This window comes from Macaca nemestrina, chromosome 12, assembly GCF_043159975.1.
Source record: "Macaca nemestrina isolate mMacNem1 chromosome 12, mMacNem.hap1, whole genome shotgun sequence".
In the NCBI taxonomy this organism is placed as follows: Eukaryota; Metazoa; Chordata; class Mammalia; order Primates; family Cercopithecidae; genus Macaca; species Macaca nemestrina.
In genome coordinates, this window is record NC_092136.1 from 125,512,662 (window position 1) to 125,528,224 (window position 15,563).

Here is a 15,563-nt window from a genome sequence, read left to right on the forward strand (position 1 = left end):
TTTACAACAAACAAGGTGTTATTCTCCCAATCCCTGTGTTTGGGAGTCCTGTGTTGGGCAGGTGACTGGACCAGAAGAGTTTGGGGTCTTTCTCAACTCTGTTCAGTGACTCTAATTTTACAATATCCTTCGAGTGAAAATGCAGGGAGCTGGTGGTCTTCTCCCCTGGGTCTGCCCCAGCCACATCCTGCCCTCCCCAACTCTGCATTATGGATGGAGTGAATCATCTCATAAATAATTCACGAGTCATCGAGGCACTGAGGGTAACAGGAGAGCAGGAGTGGAGGCATGGGCAGGGCTGAAGTTGGCAACCTGAGCCAGACCACCATCCTCCCAGGGCTGGGCTCTGCTCTGGGTAGAAGGGGCCTACAAGTCAGGCAGGAGCCTCAGGTGGGTGGCCACCGGGGAGATGGGGCCATGGTGGGTCAGAGGGCCCAGCACGACCCGGTCAGCCTCCTGCTGCTGATACGCCTCTGCCTTCTGCACCTGAGGGCCTCAGGTGAGTGATACTCAGATCCCCCCGGGGGTTCATTTCCCACTCCCATCCCACTATTCCTGCCTCTTCCTGAGGGATCCTCCTTTTGTACTTGTGTAGCCATTGCATCAAGTCCATTCAGTCATTCATCCGCTAGACATTTAACTAGCGTTCACTGAGTGACTACTATGTGCCATGTAGGTGATAGCACTTTGCTTTACCTTGAGAAGCTGGAGTCACCCTGAGAGCCACTGTGAGGTGGTAAGCTTAGGAGTGGCATGGTCAGATCTAGGTTTCAGAAAGTTGCCGGTTTTTGAGGGGGATTAGGGCAATCAGGAGATCATGGCCATAATCCAGGTGAGAGATGCTGGCATCTCAGGCCAAAGCAATGTCCATGGGGTTGGAAGAAATTGGTTTCCGGGTTACGTATTTTTATTCTTTTTTTTTTTTTTTTTTTTTGAGACGGAATCTTGCTCTGTCACCTAGGCTGGAGTGCAGTGGTGTGATCTCGGCTCACTGCAACCTCTGCCTCCTGGGTTCAAGCGATTCTCCAGCCTCAGCCTCCCAAGTAGCTGGGATTACAGGTGTGTGCCACCGTGCCCAGCTAAGTTTTGTATTTTTAGTAGAGCCGGGGTTTTGCTATGTTGGCCAGGCTGGTCTCAAACTCCTGACTTCAGGTGATCCGCCCACCTCAGCCTCCCAGAGTGCTGGGATTACAGGTGTGAGCCACTGAGCCCGGCCCCAGGCACTTATTTTCATGCAAATTTGCTGAGGCCCTCAGCACTTTATGGCATGAGGCCCACCCTGACCGCATGTGAGGGGATAGCGGGGAACATGGTACTTGGGCTTAGGCTGCGGTTGAGGGCTGGGCCCTGAGCCAAGAATACCTGTTGAGTGACTTACTCCACAGGAACTACTTAATGGCTGGTCCCTGATGGACTGGGAGCTCCATGAGAGCAGGGATGGGGGGTTCATTTGTCCTTGTGACCCCAGCACTCTATGCTTAGCTGAATGAATGCTGGATGGGCTGATGCGGGCAGTGTCCTCTTCCCCTTGCTGCAATGCGACTGGAACAGGGTGGGATGAGCCCAGGGATCCTCCTGGAATCCTTACACAGGGAACTCCAGACCCAAGCTGCCAGCGGCCATGCAGATCTCCTTATCTCCAGGGTCACCGTCATCACAGGACTGATCATCAGCCTCATCTTGGGGTGCTTGTTACAAATGTGGATTCCTGGGCCCTGGCCCCTCCCCACTGCGGCGGGTGTCCGACCCCATAGTCTGGGGTGATGCCCACAAATCTGCCTTTTGAATGGTCTAGTGGCCCATGAGGAGTGGGGATCTCTGCTCCAGTCCATTCTCTGACTTCAGTCAACCCCTCCTTCAGTGCCTCCAAGCAGGACAGCCGGAGGCTCCCGCAGAAACTGTCTCTTGCCCACCAACTCCAGAAAAGCTTTTATGTGGTCTTCCTGAGCACTGCCTGGGCCACTTGGGACTGCAGAACCAAAAAGAGAGGCTCCAGGCAAGGCAGGGCGTGCAGGAGAGCCCAGAGCAGCCCAGAAGTCCTGCTATGCCCCTTCTCTCCCCAGGCCAGCCCCACCCGACTCCCGAGGCCCCTGCAGAGGAGGTGGTGTCTGTCCAGGGAGTGCGAGGTGGCTCCGTGGAGCTGGCCTGTGGCTCTGGGCCTGCCCCACTGCTGGTCCTCTGGAGCTTCACCCCGCTGGGCTCCCTGGTTCCCCGGCCTGTGGCCGTCACCGATGGAGCCATGTCCAAGGTGGAGGCCATCGCCTCGGCTCTGGGAGTCGTGAGTCTGAGGAACGGCAGCCTGGTGCTGGGGGAACTTCGAGAGGGTGCCCGCGGCCACTTCCTATGCCAGGTTCTGCACGTGGCTGGTGGCCAGCTCCACACTGCCTACTCCCACGTCACGCTGGCCGTGCTGGGTGAGGCCTGGCCCCGGCTGCAGCCGGTCCGTGGGCTGCTTTGGATCTCTGCATGTGTGCTGCCCATTCCCTGTGTGTGTGGGGGGGTCCAGGTTCTAAAGGGCGCCCCACTCCAGGGACTGAGGAAAGCCGGGGTGATGAGGACGGGATGGTCAAGGTGGGTGGGCTGGTGAGTCCCCAGCCAGCAGGGGTGGGGGTGCCGGACACAGCTGGGCGTGTCCTGGGTCTGTAATAACACGGCGGGCCTCTCCCTCCTCTGGCCAGTGCCGGTGTCTAAGCCTCAAGTGCGACTGAGTAACCCGTCCCCTGTGGAGGGAGCCTCCGTGGTGGCCACGTGTGCAGTGCGGGAGGGCACAGAGCCTGTGACCTTTGCCTGGCAGCATCAGGCATCCCAAGGCCTTGGAGAGGCCCTGGTGGGGGTCACTGAGCCACTATTCCGGCTGGACCCGGTCAACCGGACGCACCTAGGCTGGTACATGTGCAGTGCTCGCAACTCCGTGAACAGGCTGAGCAGTGACGGGGCCTTCCTGGACGTCATTTGTGAGTCAGACTGTGGTGGGGGGGCTGTCAGGGCTCACACTCACCTCCCCATCCACACTCAGGTTCCACACCTCAGAACTCTCCAAATCCCTCCTCTGCGGGAGTGTTCCGCCCTCTAGAAGTCTTCAGCAGGCAAGAGTCACGGGGTGCTGTGCCCCTGGTGTCCAGTGCAGCTCTAGTCCCAGGCTGTTAGCCTTTTTAAGGTCACGGACACCCTTTTCCAGGAAAATGTGCATACATTCATGCTTACAATCTCACTCGCGATTTCACTGGCGGCCTGGAAAGTCTGCCTTTAGGTTGAGCCTGGAGGGCTCTCAGAAACCAGCGGGACCCCGAGGAGACAGGGGGTGGGGCCACAGTGGGAGGAGAGGGCAGCAAGCCTGAAGTTAGAAATCAGAAGCCCTGGGGGAAAGATGAAGGCCAGGGTGGCCTAGAGCTCGCTGTCCCACACGGCAGCCACGCATGTGTATCTTCGGTCACTTGAAATGGAGCCAATCCAAACGGAGCTGTGCTGTATGCATGGAAGGCACACTTGATTTTGAAGATTTATTCCAAAAGAAAGAACGTAAAATACCTCATCCGTAACTTTTATATTGATTATATATTGAAATAACATTCTGGATATATTTGGTTAAATAGTAAAACACCTGTTGGTGGTTTTTGTTTTTTGCTTGATTGGGTTTGGTCACTTTTACTTAAGATTTGGCTACTAGAAAATGTTAAAAAAAAAAAATTCTGTGGCTGGCATTCCCCTATTGGACAGTGCTGGTCTTAGACGTTTTAAGGAGCAAGGACCAATAGCGTCCTATTGATCGGTCTTCACAGTGGCGGTTTGTGGAAATCGTGAACTGAGGACTGTTGAGGAGGCAGGTGAGCAGGAGAGTTCTTGAGAAAGAGGCAGGAGCAGACTAGAAGCAGGCAGAGAATTCACAACTCCTTGGGAGTCAGGGAGAGCTTCGAAGATGGTGACCCCGAGCTTGGAACACAGGAGAGAGGGGAAGGTGGAGTCCCAGGAAGTGAAAGGAGGCGGCTGCTGGGATCCGGCTCAGGGTATCATCCCACTGTGGTATCTGACTCCTGAAGTCTACAGTGGCTGCCTCTCTGCTTCCAAGAGCCCCTCAGTCTCAGGCGCATGGGGAACACTGGTCTCCTTCCTCTCTTCTGCCCCACCTTGGCCCAACCCAGGAGTCCCTCGAGGAAGCGCCCACAGCCCAGGGCGCTCACCTCCACACATAAGCCCTGAGCAGCCTGGACTTGCCCATGATCCCTGGACTCTGAGCTCCAGGAGGGCCTAGCCTCAGGGTGGACACAGGCCAGAGCATACTACATGCCCCCAGGATCGATGCATACATTCAGAGATGAGCATGTGCGTGAATGAAGGAATGACGTTGGGGAGGTGTAACCGGCCTTCCTTGCTCTCCAGATGGTCCTGACAAGCCTGTGATCACCATGGAGCCACTGGGACTCGCTGAGGAGGGCTTCTGGGCCAGTGAGAGGGAAGAGGTGACCCTGAGTTGCCTGGCCGCCTCCAACCCGCCTAGTCACTACGTGTGGCTCCGTGACCACACGCAAGTCCACACGGGGCCTATCTACATCATCGCCAGAGCAGGCCGTGTCCACACGGGTCTGTACACCTGCCTGGCCCACAACAGCTACCTGGACTCCCGCACCCAGACTACTGTCCAGCTCACCATCTACTGTGAGTGTGGGGTCGGGTGACGCCCAGACCTGGCCTGGGGACAACTCACGCTGGAGCCTTTGTGGGCCTGTTCTCAGGCAGACCCAGCTGCCCCGTGGAGAGGCGTGCCGAAGTTGCTCTTGTTGGAGGGATGTCTCCGACCAAGTGGGGTTGGAGGGCAGAGAAAGAGGATAAGAAAACTATGGGGAGGGGAAGGGAAGCAGGGAAGCTACCGACACTACTAGCCTCCCGCCACTAAGTGATTATTCCCGTGGCCCTGTGGACCGAACTGAGGCACAGAGAAGGGCGATGGCAGTGAGGCAAGGTGTGCTGGCTCCTGGGTGCCCAGAGGCAAAGATGAGAATGGGAGATGGGGTCTTCCATGGGGTCTCTGGGATTCCTTGGGGACTCTAAACTCCTGTACACTTGGTAACCTCCTGCCCCTCACCTGAGAGCTCAGCCTGTTCCTCACCAGCCCCTCAGAGAGACTCGATCTTTCCCCTGACCCACTTCTCCCTACTCCTCTACCCATTGACACCCCTGGCCTCCAGACTCCCCTGCCTGGCCTGGGGCCTGCAGGGCACTGGCAGTGGAGCCTGCCCCAGCCTCACTCACTTCCCCATCCAGATCCCCCTGAGGGACAGCCCTCCTGTGCAGTGCATCCCAGCCCCGGGGCTGTGACTCTGCTCTGCGCCTGGCCTGAGGGGCTTCCGCCTGCACAGCTGCAGTGGGAAGGACCCCAGGGACCTGGCCCTACTGCCCCCAGCAACGTCACCTGGAGTCATGCAGCCGCCCAGCTCTCCAGTGGCAGCATCTTCACCTGCACTGGCCGGCACCCAGCCCTGGCACCGCCTGCCCTCTGCACAGTCACGCTCTGTGAGTGGACACAGGAACCCCAGGGCTCTGACATTCCAGGCAGAGTGTGGGTAGAGGTCAGGGGAGAGCCGGAGGGCCTGGGATCTGGGTGGCGCTCCAGACTGCAGGCTCCAAAACATGCCACGTAACAAGCAGGTGGGCGGCACTCAGCTCTCAGTCCCCATCTCCCATCTTTCCCATCCACACTGTGCTCTGTCCTCCTCACTTCGGCCTTGGAGCCCTGACACCTCCCCACTGTCCCTGCCTTCAGGGTCAGCAGCCTCTCATTGCCCCTACACTGCCCTTCTACCGCTCTGACGCATGTTGGGCTTGAAATTTGCCTTCAGCATTCTCTCTGCCAAGTGTGCAGAGAGAAACTCCCAGCCATCAGCCAAGACAGAGCTCAGAGGTCATCCTGTCCTCTTTCTGGAAGCCCCAGAGAGTTTGTCTTTCTGTCTATATTCTAGCACACATTAAATCATAATAATTGTTTAATGTCTGTTCCCACCATTTCCCTGGCACATGATCAGCCATCAATAAATGATGAGTATGTGAATGAGTGAGTGACAAAGTGATGAAGGAAGGAGGGAGTGAAGGAACAAATGAAGGAAGGGGGATAGGGCGGATGTGCCAAGCCCTTCCTCCTTCCACAGGGCCATGCTGAGCCATCATTCTTTCCAGGGGAGCCTCTCGGGAGGCCCACCTGCTGGAGCACAGCCACAATGGGGCACCAGTTCATCATGCTGAGCTGTGAGTGGCCTGGCGGTGAGCCCCCCGCCACGCTGAGCTGGCTTGACGAACAGCAGCAGCCCCTGGGCAGTAGCAGCTCCTCGACGGCCGTTCACCTCCTGCAGGCCCAGGAAGATCTGGCTGGCAGAGAGTTTACCTGCCGGGGCACTCACCTGCTCAGGACCTCTGACCCCCACTGCCACCTCCAGCTGGGTGAGTAGGGGCTAGCGAGTTTGTTCTGGGACTGGGACAGGAGGAGCAACCCTTTGGAACCAGGAGAAAGAGATCTTGTGGGGTGGCTGTGCTGGCATGGAAAGCGAGTCAGTGAGGACGGAGAAGCTAGGAGGTAGGTAGGAGCTGAGCTCCCAGGGACTCAAGTTTTCTTTGATCCATAAAATGAGGGGGTTAGGCTAGGTCAGAGTTGTATAATAAAAATATAATGTGAGCTATATATGTGATCTAAAATATTCTAGCAGGCACATTTAAAAAGGAGAAGAAACACGTGAAACACTTTAGTTAACTCAATATATCCAATATGTTATCATTTCAACATGTAATCATAAAAATTATTAACTAGATATTTGACATCTTATCTTTAAAATCTGGTATATATACAATTACTGCACATCTCAATCTGGCCTGGCCACATTTCAAGTTCCCATATTGACGTGGCTGGTCACTACAATATTGGATAGCACTGATCTAGGTGACGTGGAAATGTCAATTGCATAGTCTTCATTTACATGGATTTGCGTAAGAGAGATGCCTGATTATACTGTTGATTTGCATTAATGTTTCCAAAGTCAGTTCTTTACCTCTCTTACTCTGGTTTTGGTCTGGTTCCTCCTTGTCTTCATCTGGCTCTGCCAGTCTATTTACTGCAACCAGGAAAAAAGAATTACATATCAAAGTAAAAAAAAAAAAAATGTAAGAAAAGCAAACAGAGAAGCTGTCACACACAACAGTTCTCACAGAATGGTTTACTTCTTCGTCTCCAAAGGCTTGGTAACTAGCATGTTCTCAGGGCTCTAGGGAGGCCTCAACCCCAAATATTTCCTTCCCTATTACTCAGTCTCAGGACCGGAAATTCCATCGTAGGAGATTCATTGACACCTGAGAGTCTGGGTCTTTAATAAGTCAGTCCATAAAATCTGAGTGCCTGCTATGGGCCCAGCGCTACGCCTGGAGCCAGCCAGGAGGTGGGGGCCACTAGTGGGAGGGAGGACAGGTGCTGGAAGGGGCTGTTCATGCAGAGACCAGTAAGGCAGGGCCCCTGCCTGCAGGAGCTGAGGCTAGGGTGGGGCAGAGAAGGAGCAGGGAGGAACACTGCTGATTTTATCCTATATCAGCCATCCCTGGAGCACACTGCGACAGGAACTTGGCGTAGAATGGGAACGTGAAGAGAAAGCAGACTGGCCCCAGACAAGCCTCATTATCAACTCTGCAGCACTCCCGCTCCATCTCCTCTCCATCCCTTCCAATGCTGGCCAGCACCTTGTCCCCAGGCCCTCCCACTAGCCAGCCTCTTCCTCTCTGTCCCCGCAGAAGCCCCACAGCTGGACGTGGCTGAGCCCCGCGTGTCAGTGTTGGAGGGGGGAGAGGCCTGGCTGGAGTGCTCGCTCCGCGGGGGCACACCACCTGCCCAGCTCCTCTGGCTGGGGCCTCAACAACAGCAGGTGGACCATGGCACTTCAGGATTCATGCTGCACCCTGAGGGTGCCCAGCTGCGCCTGGGCATCTACGATGCTGACCCAGCACACCACAGGGGCACCTACCAATGCGTGGCCCGCAACGCCGTGGGTAACAGCAGTCGGAGCGTGCTGCTGGAGGTCCTGAGTGAGTGAGGGGTCGAGTGTGTGTGTGTGGTGAGGTGGGGGCTGGGAGACCAACAGCCACAGAGTGCTTTAAGTGGAAAGGCACAAGGATTCCCCGCTCCAAAATGTGAGCGCTTGAGCTTCCTTGGGCATAGGCAGGACTCAAGAGCTAGATGGGTAACATGTTCGTGACTCTGGTACACTCATGGCAGACAGAACGCCATGCAGGCAGCATCGCCTCCCTTTCACTTTATACATGAAAAAACTGATGGGACAAGACAGGGCTTCTCAGGTCCACAGACCCCAATCCAGTGCCTTTTCCACACAGCCAGGCTGCCTCTCGACAGGAGCAAATCTGGGGGCACAAGCTCACGTGGTTGTAGGTATACATGTGCCTCTTTGTGTCCCCACCCTCACCCAGGATATCCAGCTCCTCCCAACGTCACCATCAGCCGCCTGACCTACGGGAGGCACCGGAGAGAGGTGCAGCTTCAATGGGCCATCGCAGGCCCCGGGAACCTGACGGGCTTCCTGGTGCAGCGGAAGGCCAGTGCCCTGGGCCCAGGAGCTGGGGCGTGGGAGACGGCAGCTAGTGACATTGAGCCGGAGAGCCGAGGCCGGCTTCTGGGCGGCTTGGACCCCGGGGTCCTTTATGCCTTCCGCATCCTGGCTCTGAATCACCACACTGCAGGACATCCCTCTGAGGTGAAGATACCAGGTGCCAGCTAATGCCAGGGAGGGACCCACCTTTTCTCCAAAGCATTGGCCCCTGGTTCATCTTCCTCTTCACAGAGCACCCCCTCCTCTGTTCATTTGCTCCCGTCCTGCTGAATTCTCCCGTCCCCAGCCCGTCCTCTTCTCCACTCTCCCCTCAGATAATCACCACGGCTCTTTCCCGTCCCTCCCTGGGGGGCTCAGGAGGCTCCAGGCTGAGGGTTAGGAACCCTAATTCATGTGATCAGAATAGAGAGGAAGGAAAAGGTGCCGGTGACTAAGAACAGGAGCCCACTCTGTGCCTCAGTCTCCCCTCCAGGGCTACAGGCAGGCTCTCGGCTTCCTGCTGCCCCCTCTCCATCCTGGGAATTCCTTATTTTATGGCATACTTCCCTTCAGCCCCAAGCCGCCAAGATAACCAGACTTTTGCCTTCTGCACCAGAAACAGGACTTGGCAGGAGAGTCAAACCCCACAGCACTAGGCAGACAGAGCGCTGTGTTCCTTGGGAGAGACCTGATCTCTGGGTTCTCTGGGTCCCGCATGTCAGCTGCAGGGGGAACTGGATGAGCAGGGCACCGCTTCTCCAGAACCCTGGTGGTTCCCTACAAGCCACTGTGGCCCAAGTTCTGCAGTGGCTCGAAACCATGTAACCTGTGCTCTCCCCTCCTAGCGGACCCCCCCTTCAGTGCCTACCCAGCGGTGTTGGGTGCAGCAGGCACAGGAATGGTGGTGGCAACGGTGGCCTCTCTACTGGTGTTCCAGTATGCTGCCCGGCACCCAGAGACTTTCCCCTGTGAGTGAGAATGGGAAGGGAAGGGCTGCTTGATCCCACAGGGTGGCCAGACCCTGAGCTATCCAAAAGAGATGCAGCACTCCCAGGGGAGAAGAATCTAGGCTCTTCCTTAATTCTGACCCTCTCCCCATTGCTAGATGTTGCCATTCAGGGCTCAAACCCCCAACTCAGGCACCTGGGGCCATCCCCTTCTGGGTTGCTGAGGCCCAAGTACAGACCCATTGGGAAAGAGAGGGCCATTCTCCTGGGATCTCTGCTGGGCTGGCCAAGTAATGTTTCTTTTCTTTTCCTTCCTACAGGCCTTGGTCAAGTGCTTGTTCCCATGTGAGTGTGGAACCCGTCATCCTGGGGGCTAGGGCTTTCCTCCAGTTGGAAAGGAAAGCGAGGGAAGTGAGTTGCCACTAACTTTACTCTCCCACTTCACTCTCAGGGAGCAAAGGCACCAACAGAGGGGCTCCAGAGAAGATGCTGAGGTGCAGGCAGGTAAGCACGACTATATCCAGAAAAAGACGACTCGTGTGCAAGGCGACCACTGCTGGGTGCTGAGGGTGACGCTTGGTCTCTCTTGAGCTCTAGGAACATCTGGACACTCCCAAAGCATCTCTCTGTTCTTTGCCCACATACACTTTTCCTAGGCCTTGAAACACCAACCACCACCCCAGGTTTGGATCCTGCACAAGAAACCACGGATGCTCCAGTGAATGTCACCATCACAGTGACTGCAACACCATGAGGTCCAAAGAGGAAGATGCAGATAGGCTTAGGGAAGGCAGGTGGGATTTGGGAAGAGCGTTTCTGTCAGACTTTGGTCGTAAAACCAACGTAGCTAAGACACCAACTACCACTTTCACTTAACAGCCAGTCTTTCCAACTGGTGCAAGGCCCTAAGTGACATGGTTACAAGAGAAGCCCTGGCGCAGCTTGTGGAAGACAGAGGTGGCAGGACGAGGAGGAGGACCCACAATTGGGAGAGAAGGATCACTGGGTGTCTGAGGGCAAGTGACAGCCATGGTACTGGGAACCGTCTGTGGTGCTACAGAAGTATGAGCAAGCTAGCTGCTTCCAGAACAAAGTCTGGATGGAGCAATTCCTAAATAAATCAGAGCTGATGTCCATGCCAACAGAGGGCTATTTCCATTGCAACTCCCGCAGAGAGAGGCTGATGGCTGGGTCCCAGGTGTGGCCAGTGGGGACAAACAAGGTGTGTAGGCGTGTGTTCCTTCGCTCAACCGTAGCTTAAGAACATCACTGACGCTGCAGTGGCCCGACTCCAGGAGTCCCAGCCCACAAGATACAGAGCGGAGGTACTGCAGATGTAGCTTCCCGCCCCCAGGCTGGGGGAGCTGGCCCACAGAACACCGGGGCTGTTCCAGAGTCACAATGTCAGCTGCCAGCATGACTCACTAGCTCCAAGTGTGTGTGTGTGTTTGTGTGTGTGTCTGCAATCTGGGTGAAAACACAAATGAATGCTTGTTCGACTAGAAGACTCGGGACTCCAAGCCGCCTCTGCAGGAGACACAGATGAGAAGAAACGGCAAGAAAGCCAACGGGTGACCCGCCAGCACAAGGGAAGTGGCGCCTGAAAGGAGACAGAAAATTGAGAAACCGAAGATGGTTCTGTGGTTCTCACAGAGTTAGCCTTTATTAGATAAGGGGTTTCAGCTACCCTCAAAGCTCTCAGCACTGGGGCTAGGGTGTAAGGAAGGCTGATTTAAATACGGGAAATAAAATACAAAAGGGCCACACCCGATGCAAAAGACTTTGTTGGCTTTCTGGTCAGAGATGCCTAGAGATGTGTATCTTCTTAGGGCAGTAAAACAACACTTTTTCACAAGGCTAAATTTCTATACTGGAGTTCATAACAATGTGGCCCTAGGTTAACGGTAAAAATAGACAATGTGTGAGGCAGGACCGCTCCTCCTCATCCTTCCAAGCTCCTCTCCTACCCACCTCCCTTCCTTCCAAACAAATGCAAAGTTGCCCGGAGGAGCTGGGCCTGCCTCCACATCGCCCCCCAGGCTCAGGCATGGTCTCAGCCTCCCCTAAAACACTTGCCCAAGATCCTGCTCCTTCGGGGCCTGGATCTCTGCAGCCAGAACAGAAGGGGTGTGCACAGGGGAGTTTCAGGGGAGGACAGGGGTGGAGGCTCCAAAGAATTTCAGAGGAAGACATTCGCCAACCCCAGTCACAAACTATAAGCAGCGTTGTACAAACAGGGAGTAGCCCCGCCTTCAGGGGCTAAGCTATATGAAAGCAGCGTTCTCTTTTAATATAAAATCATGTCAACCAAATAAAACCTGCCAAAGCTACATCATTTAAAATATGTACAGTTTCACACATAACATTACAACTTTAAGGAAAATCAAACATACTTTTCAATATGATACAAAGCATGCATCTCAAAGTCATTACTTTAAAAGAGAGCATCACAGGTAAAATTCAATCATAAACTTCACGTCCTGGCAGCGCTGGAGCTGGAATGAGATCTGTGGCACGCTCAGCCCAAGATGGATGCACTGAGTCTTCATAGACTCATTTGACAAAAACAAAACCCAGAAAGAAAGGCTTTTGCTAAGAACACTTCCAAAGGTTTAGAACATTGCCACTTCACTTGCACCCTGGCAGCACCTGACACCAGACTGTCAGTGCAAAACTGAAAGGAAAACATTAAAAGGAGATAGTGAAATGATACAGTGGGAGCAGGGCAGTTTAACGCTAAAACAATCACACAGAATTCTAGATGAGAAGGAACATGAAGAGGCTTGACCAATTTCCTGATCACTGAGCACAGTAAAGCTCAAATTTCCAGGTGGAGGTGGCAGACGGGTGCATCAAGGGGAGAAATGTGGACTCCTGGAAGACGAAGTCATAAGCAGAGCTCTGCCCACAGAGGCCAGAGGGCAGCTTCTTCAGCTGCGGAGCTGGAGCCTCGGAGGAATTGCACAGCAGGGACAGATCACAGCATACGGAACGGGACTGGTTCTATCCAAAGAGTGAACCGCCATGCTTGTGGAAAGCAGGATGGAAAAATGGGAGGAGCCCAGATTATGGCTCCAGATAAACTGGGTTCAGATTCAGGTCCCATGGCTCACTGGGTGACTTGGGGATTTTAATGCCAACTTTGTAGATGTGTTGTGAGGGTTAAATGAGTTAACAGTAGCAAGCACTGAGCACAGTGCCTGGTACACAGCAGTTATTCAACACGTGTTAGTGCTCTCTCTCACACCGTACCATGCCCTCTCATTTCCTGGTGAAGTGACATTAGGTAGGACTGTTTGGGTGCCTGTGCAGGGCAGAAAAGTTCAGAGCCAACTCACGCTTAGGGAGAACTCATACCGCCTAAACATAAAGGCAATTATATATATATATGTGTGTGTGTGTGTATATATATATATTTATATATTTCAATATATAAAGGCATTTTTTATAAATAAAATACAATAAAAAGAATAACACTTAAAACAGCGTTACTAATAATATAAATAAAGCAGTCCACAATGAGATTGTCCTAAAGGTAAAGCCATTTTCTCTTCCTCGTGGACAGATCCCATATTCAAACTCAACTTTAAAAGCAGTTCATGACCTAAGGCTCATGCTAATACACCTGTTTCCTGAATCAAAATGGCTGTCTATGGACATTGACTCGCCTGTTTTCTAAAACTCCCTTTGTGACAGCACTGCTGTAACTTGATTGGCTAACACAGGGTATGCTTTCATATTCTGTGTGCTGGGACTTCGTCCTTTGCTAGTCCCAGAAATAAGGGATGCAGCTATCCCCCTCCAGAGCTAATTGCATCTAAGCAACATGAAGAATAAATCCAGTATACTAAAGGCACGGACATCTGGAATGTAGAACTTGGGTCTACAGCATCCCTAATATCTGACTAGGGAATTACATTCACTACATTCTACTGGAAGTAACTCTTGCATAGTGACCCAGCTTAAACAAGCACATTTTCACTAACAGTTCTATTATAAAATATATAGACATATGTAAGGGAATAGTGATGCATTTATACAGAAAGTTGGTTAACATAGTATTATATTCTATTTCACTGCGATTTCTGGGAAACTAACGTTAATTTCTTCACTTCTGCTGGAATTGCTTGACTCTATATAAAGAGAATAATTTTCTGTTTCTTTCCCCAAACGGATGCATAATGCAAAAAGGAGCAGTGATCCTTGAAAGCTTGACTCAAGCTATGAAACATACTGATATAATTATTGCTTTTTAATGTGAAGAGCCTTCCAAAGGCAGCTGCAAATGTCCTTGTCACGCAGAGGCAGCCGTGGTCAGGAGCTCTGCTGACCAACGCTTTGGGTGCCTGTTTACAAGGGTGACATTCTGAAAGAGGTATCAGGAAATTTCAGAAAAAAAAACCCAAAAAACTCTTTTCTTCCAACGTAAGTCTTTTCTGACACTCACCCCTGCAGGCTGCTGCCTATGTTGGAGATGGGGGATGACTAGTTTCAGCGTCAGGGCACCATGAGCATATTCCTACGCTAATCCAACAGACTGGAGAGCTCCCACCAAGACGGGCTCCCTGCAGCCTTCCCCTTTCTTTCTTCTAAAAATGTGTATCTTTCTCTTCAAGCCACCACTTAATGTCTTATTTTGTTCCTACTCCTAGAAACGGTCAAAGAGAGCCCCATAGTAGCCATTTGATAAATTAATGTAATTTTAAAGCAGTGGGACATTAGGCATTATTTGTCTCTCTGGCCTTGGTTTCTTTTCTGCATACTGCCGTAATTCATCAAGACCTTACACTCCACCATGTCCACAACACCATGACTAGTGCCTAGCAAACTGAACATCACTTGTGCCCACGTGCAGATAGAAAGTCAACAGGTCACATCACCACTTTTGTGGAAGGCACTCTTGTAAAATTCGCCAGCCAGGTCTGCTATTATAAACATGGGTCACAACTGCAGTTGACTTCAAAGTGTTCTCAGAAAGTCTGGTAATACAGGCCGGGCATGGTGGCTCACGCCTGTAATCCTAGCACTTTGGGAGGCGGAGGCCAGTGGATCACTTGAGGTCAGGAGTTCAAAACCAGCCTGACCAACATGGTGAAACCCTGTCTCTACTAAAAATACAAAACAATTAGCCGGGTGTGGTGGCAGGTGCCTGTATGCCTGTAGTCCCAGCTACTCGGGAGACTGAGGCGGGAGAATTGCTTGAACTCGCGAGGCAGATGTCACAGTGAGCCGAGATCAAGCCATTGCACTCCAGCCTGGATGACAGAGCAAGACTCCATCTCAAAAAAAAAAAAAAAAGTCTGAGAATACACTATTAAAAGACCATTTTCTACCTGAAAACCCAGCTGGTGGCAACCTTCAATTGGCCCCTGCATTCCCTCTCAGCCAAAACAGCCAAGAGATGGGATCCTTTGCATGAGGAGCTCTTGCTGTCACTGTAGCTGTTAGAAAACATGGAAGGACCCCTCGGCCCTCCAGGTGACTGAATACTATGCAAAACAAGGTTGTTTCCTACTGAGGGGCAGGAAGGAATGGGGAAGAAAACATTTAAGGCATAAATAATATAAAAGGGCACACATTTTAAGATACATTCATATGACATTACTACTACAAAAAATAAATAATGATTTTCTCTGATTTGAATTAAGGTCCTTCACACAGTTCACTCCCAGGCCTGTTTTGTGCAGTTACTGGCTTGAAGTCAGAAAATGACTGGTTGTTTGCACATCCTCAGGTTTCCTGGGGCTGCTGAAGGACCTCTGTCGGGCTGTCTAAAGGAATGCCAGGCGGAGACCACGTTGTCTTTTCAGCACAGCCCTCTGGGACAGGTGGCGAAATAAGAGCATTCCAACTTACAATGTTGTTCTCTGTTTCTGAATGGGCACAGCTGTCTCCTGAAACACAGAAAGGTTTGGGAGCATTATCAAATGATAAAGGTGGATTTTTACAAAGCAGTCTAAAAACTTCTTCACACTTTGAGCCATGAAGAAAGAAAAACGAGCGCAAGTAGAACCTGGTTTGTGTTTGAATTTGAGGGAGACAGAAG

General features: G+C 52.5%; 2 protein-coding genes across 9 annotated transcripts in view; one reads left to right on the plus strand and one right to left on the minus strand.

Annotated features, from left to right (window-relative positions):
• Positions 1-417: 417 nt before the first annotated feature.
• On the plus strand, positions 418-10,744 carry LOC105476479 (V-set and immunoglobulin domain containing 10 like 2). Of its 3 annotated transcripts, XM_071076043.1 has the most exons (12): positions 418-499; positions 2,064-2,414; positions 2,679-2,954; positions 4,378-4,653; positions 5,260-5,508; positions 6,169-6,429; positions 7,762-8,052; positions 8,452-8,748; positions 9,416-9,538; positions 9,838-9,862; positions 9,969-10,021; positions 10,174-10,744. In XM_071076043.1, the coding sequence occupies exons 1-12, from the start codon at positions 418-420 to the stop codon at positions 10,269-10,271; spliced, it is 2,382 nt and encodes a 793-aa protein (XP_070932144.1). In that variant the 3' UTR covers positions 10,272-10,744. The 3 variants fall into 3 exon arrangements, with proteins under 3 accessions (XP_070932144.1, XP_070932146.1, XP_070932145.1); XM_071076045.1 differs by lacking the exons at positions 418-499; positions 2,064-2,414; positions 2,679-2,954; ... (4 more) ...; positions 9,416-9,538; positions 9,838-9,862 and having other exon boundaries at positions 6,134-6,429; XM_071076044.1 differs by lacking the exons at positions 418-499; positions 2,064-2,414; positions 2,679-2,954; ... (3 more) ...; positions 9,416-9,538; positions 9,838-9,862 and having other exon boundaries at positions 6,134-6,429; positions 8,452-8,576; positions 9,969-10,235.
• A 404-nt stretch (positions 10,745-11,148) lies between these two features.
• Positions 11,149-15,563, minus strand: part of LOC105476247 (cell adhesion associated, oncogene regulated) — a 243,450-nt gene continuing 239,035 nt past the window's right edge. For all 6 annotated transcript variants that reach the window (XM_071076038.1, XM_011731984.3, XM_071076036.1 and 3 more), the window contains one exon: positions 11,149-15,411. In XM_071076038.1, the coding sequence (XP_070932139.1) occupies positions 15,248-15,411 (164 nt within the window). In that variant the 3' untranslated portion in view covers positions 11,149-15,247. The remainder of the gene's footprint in view (positions 15,412-15,563) is intronic.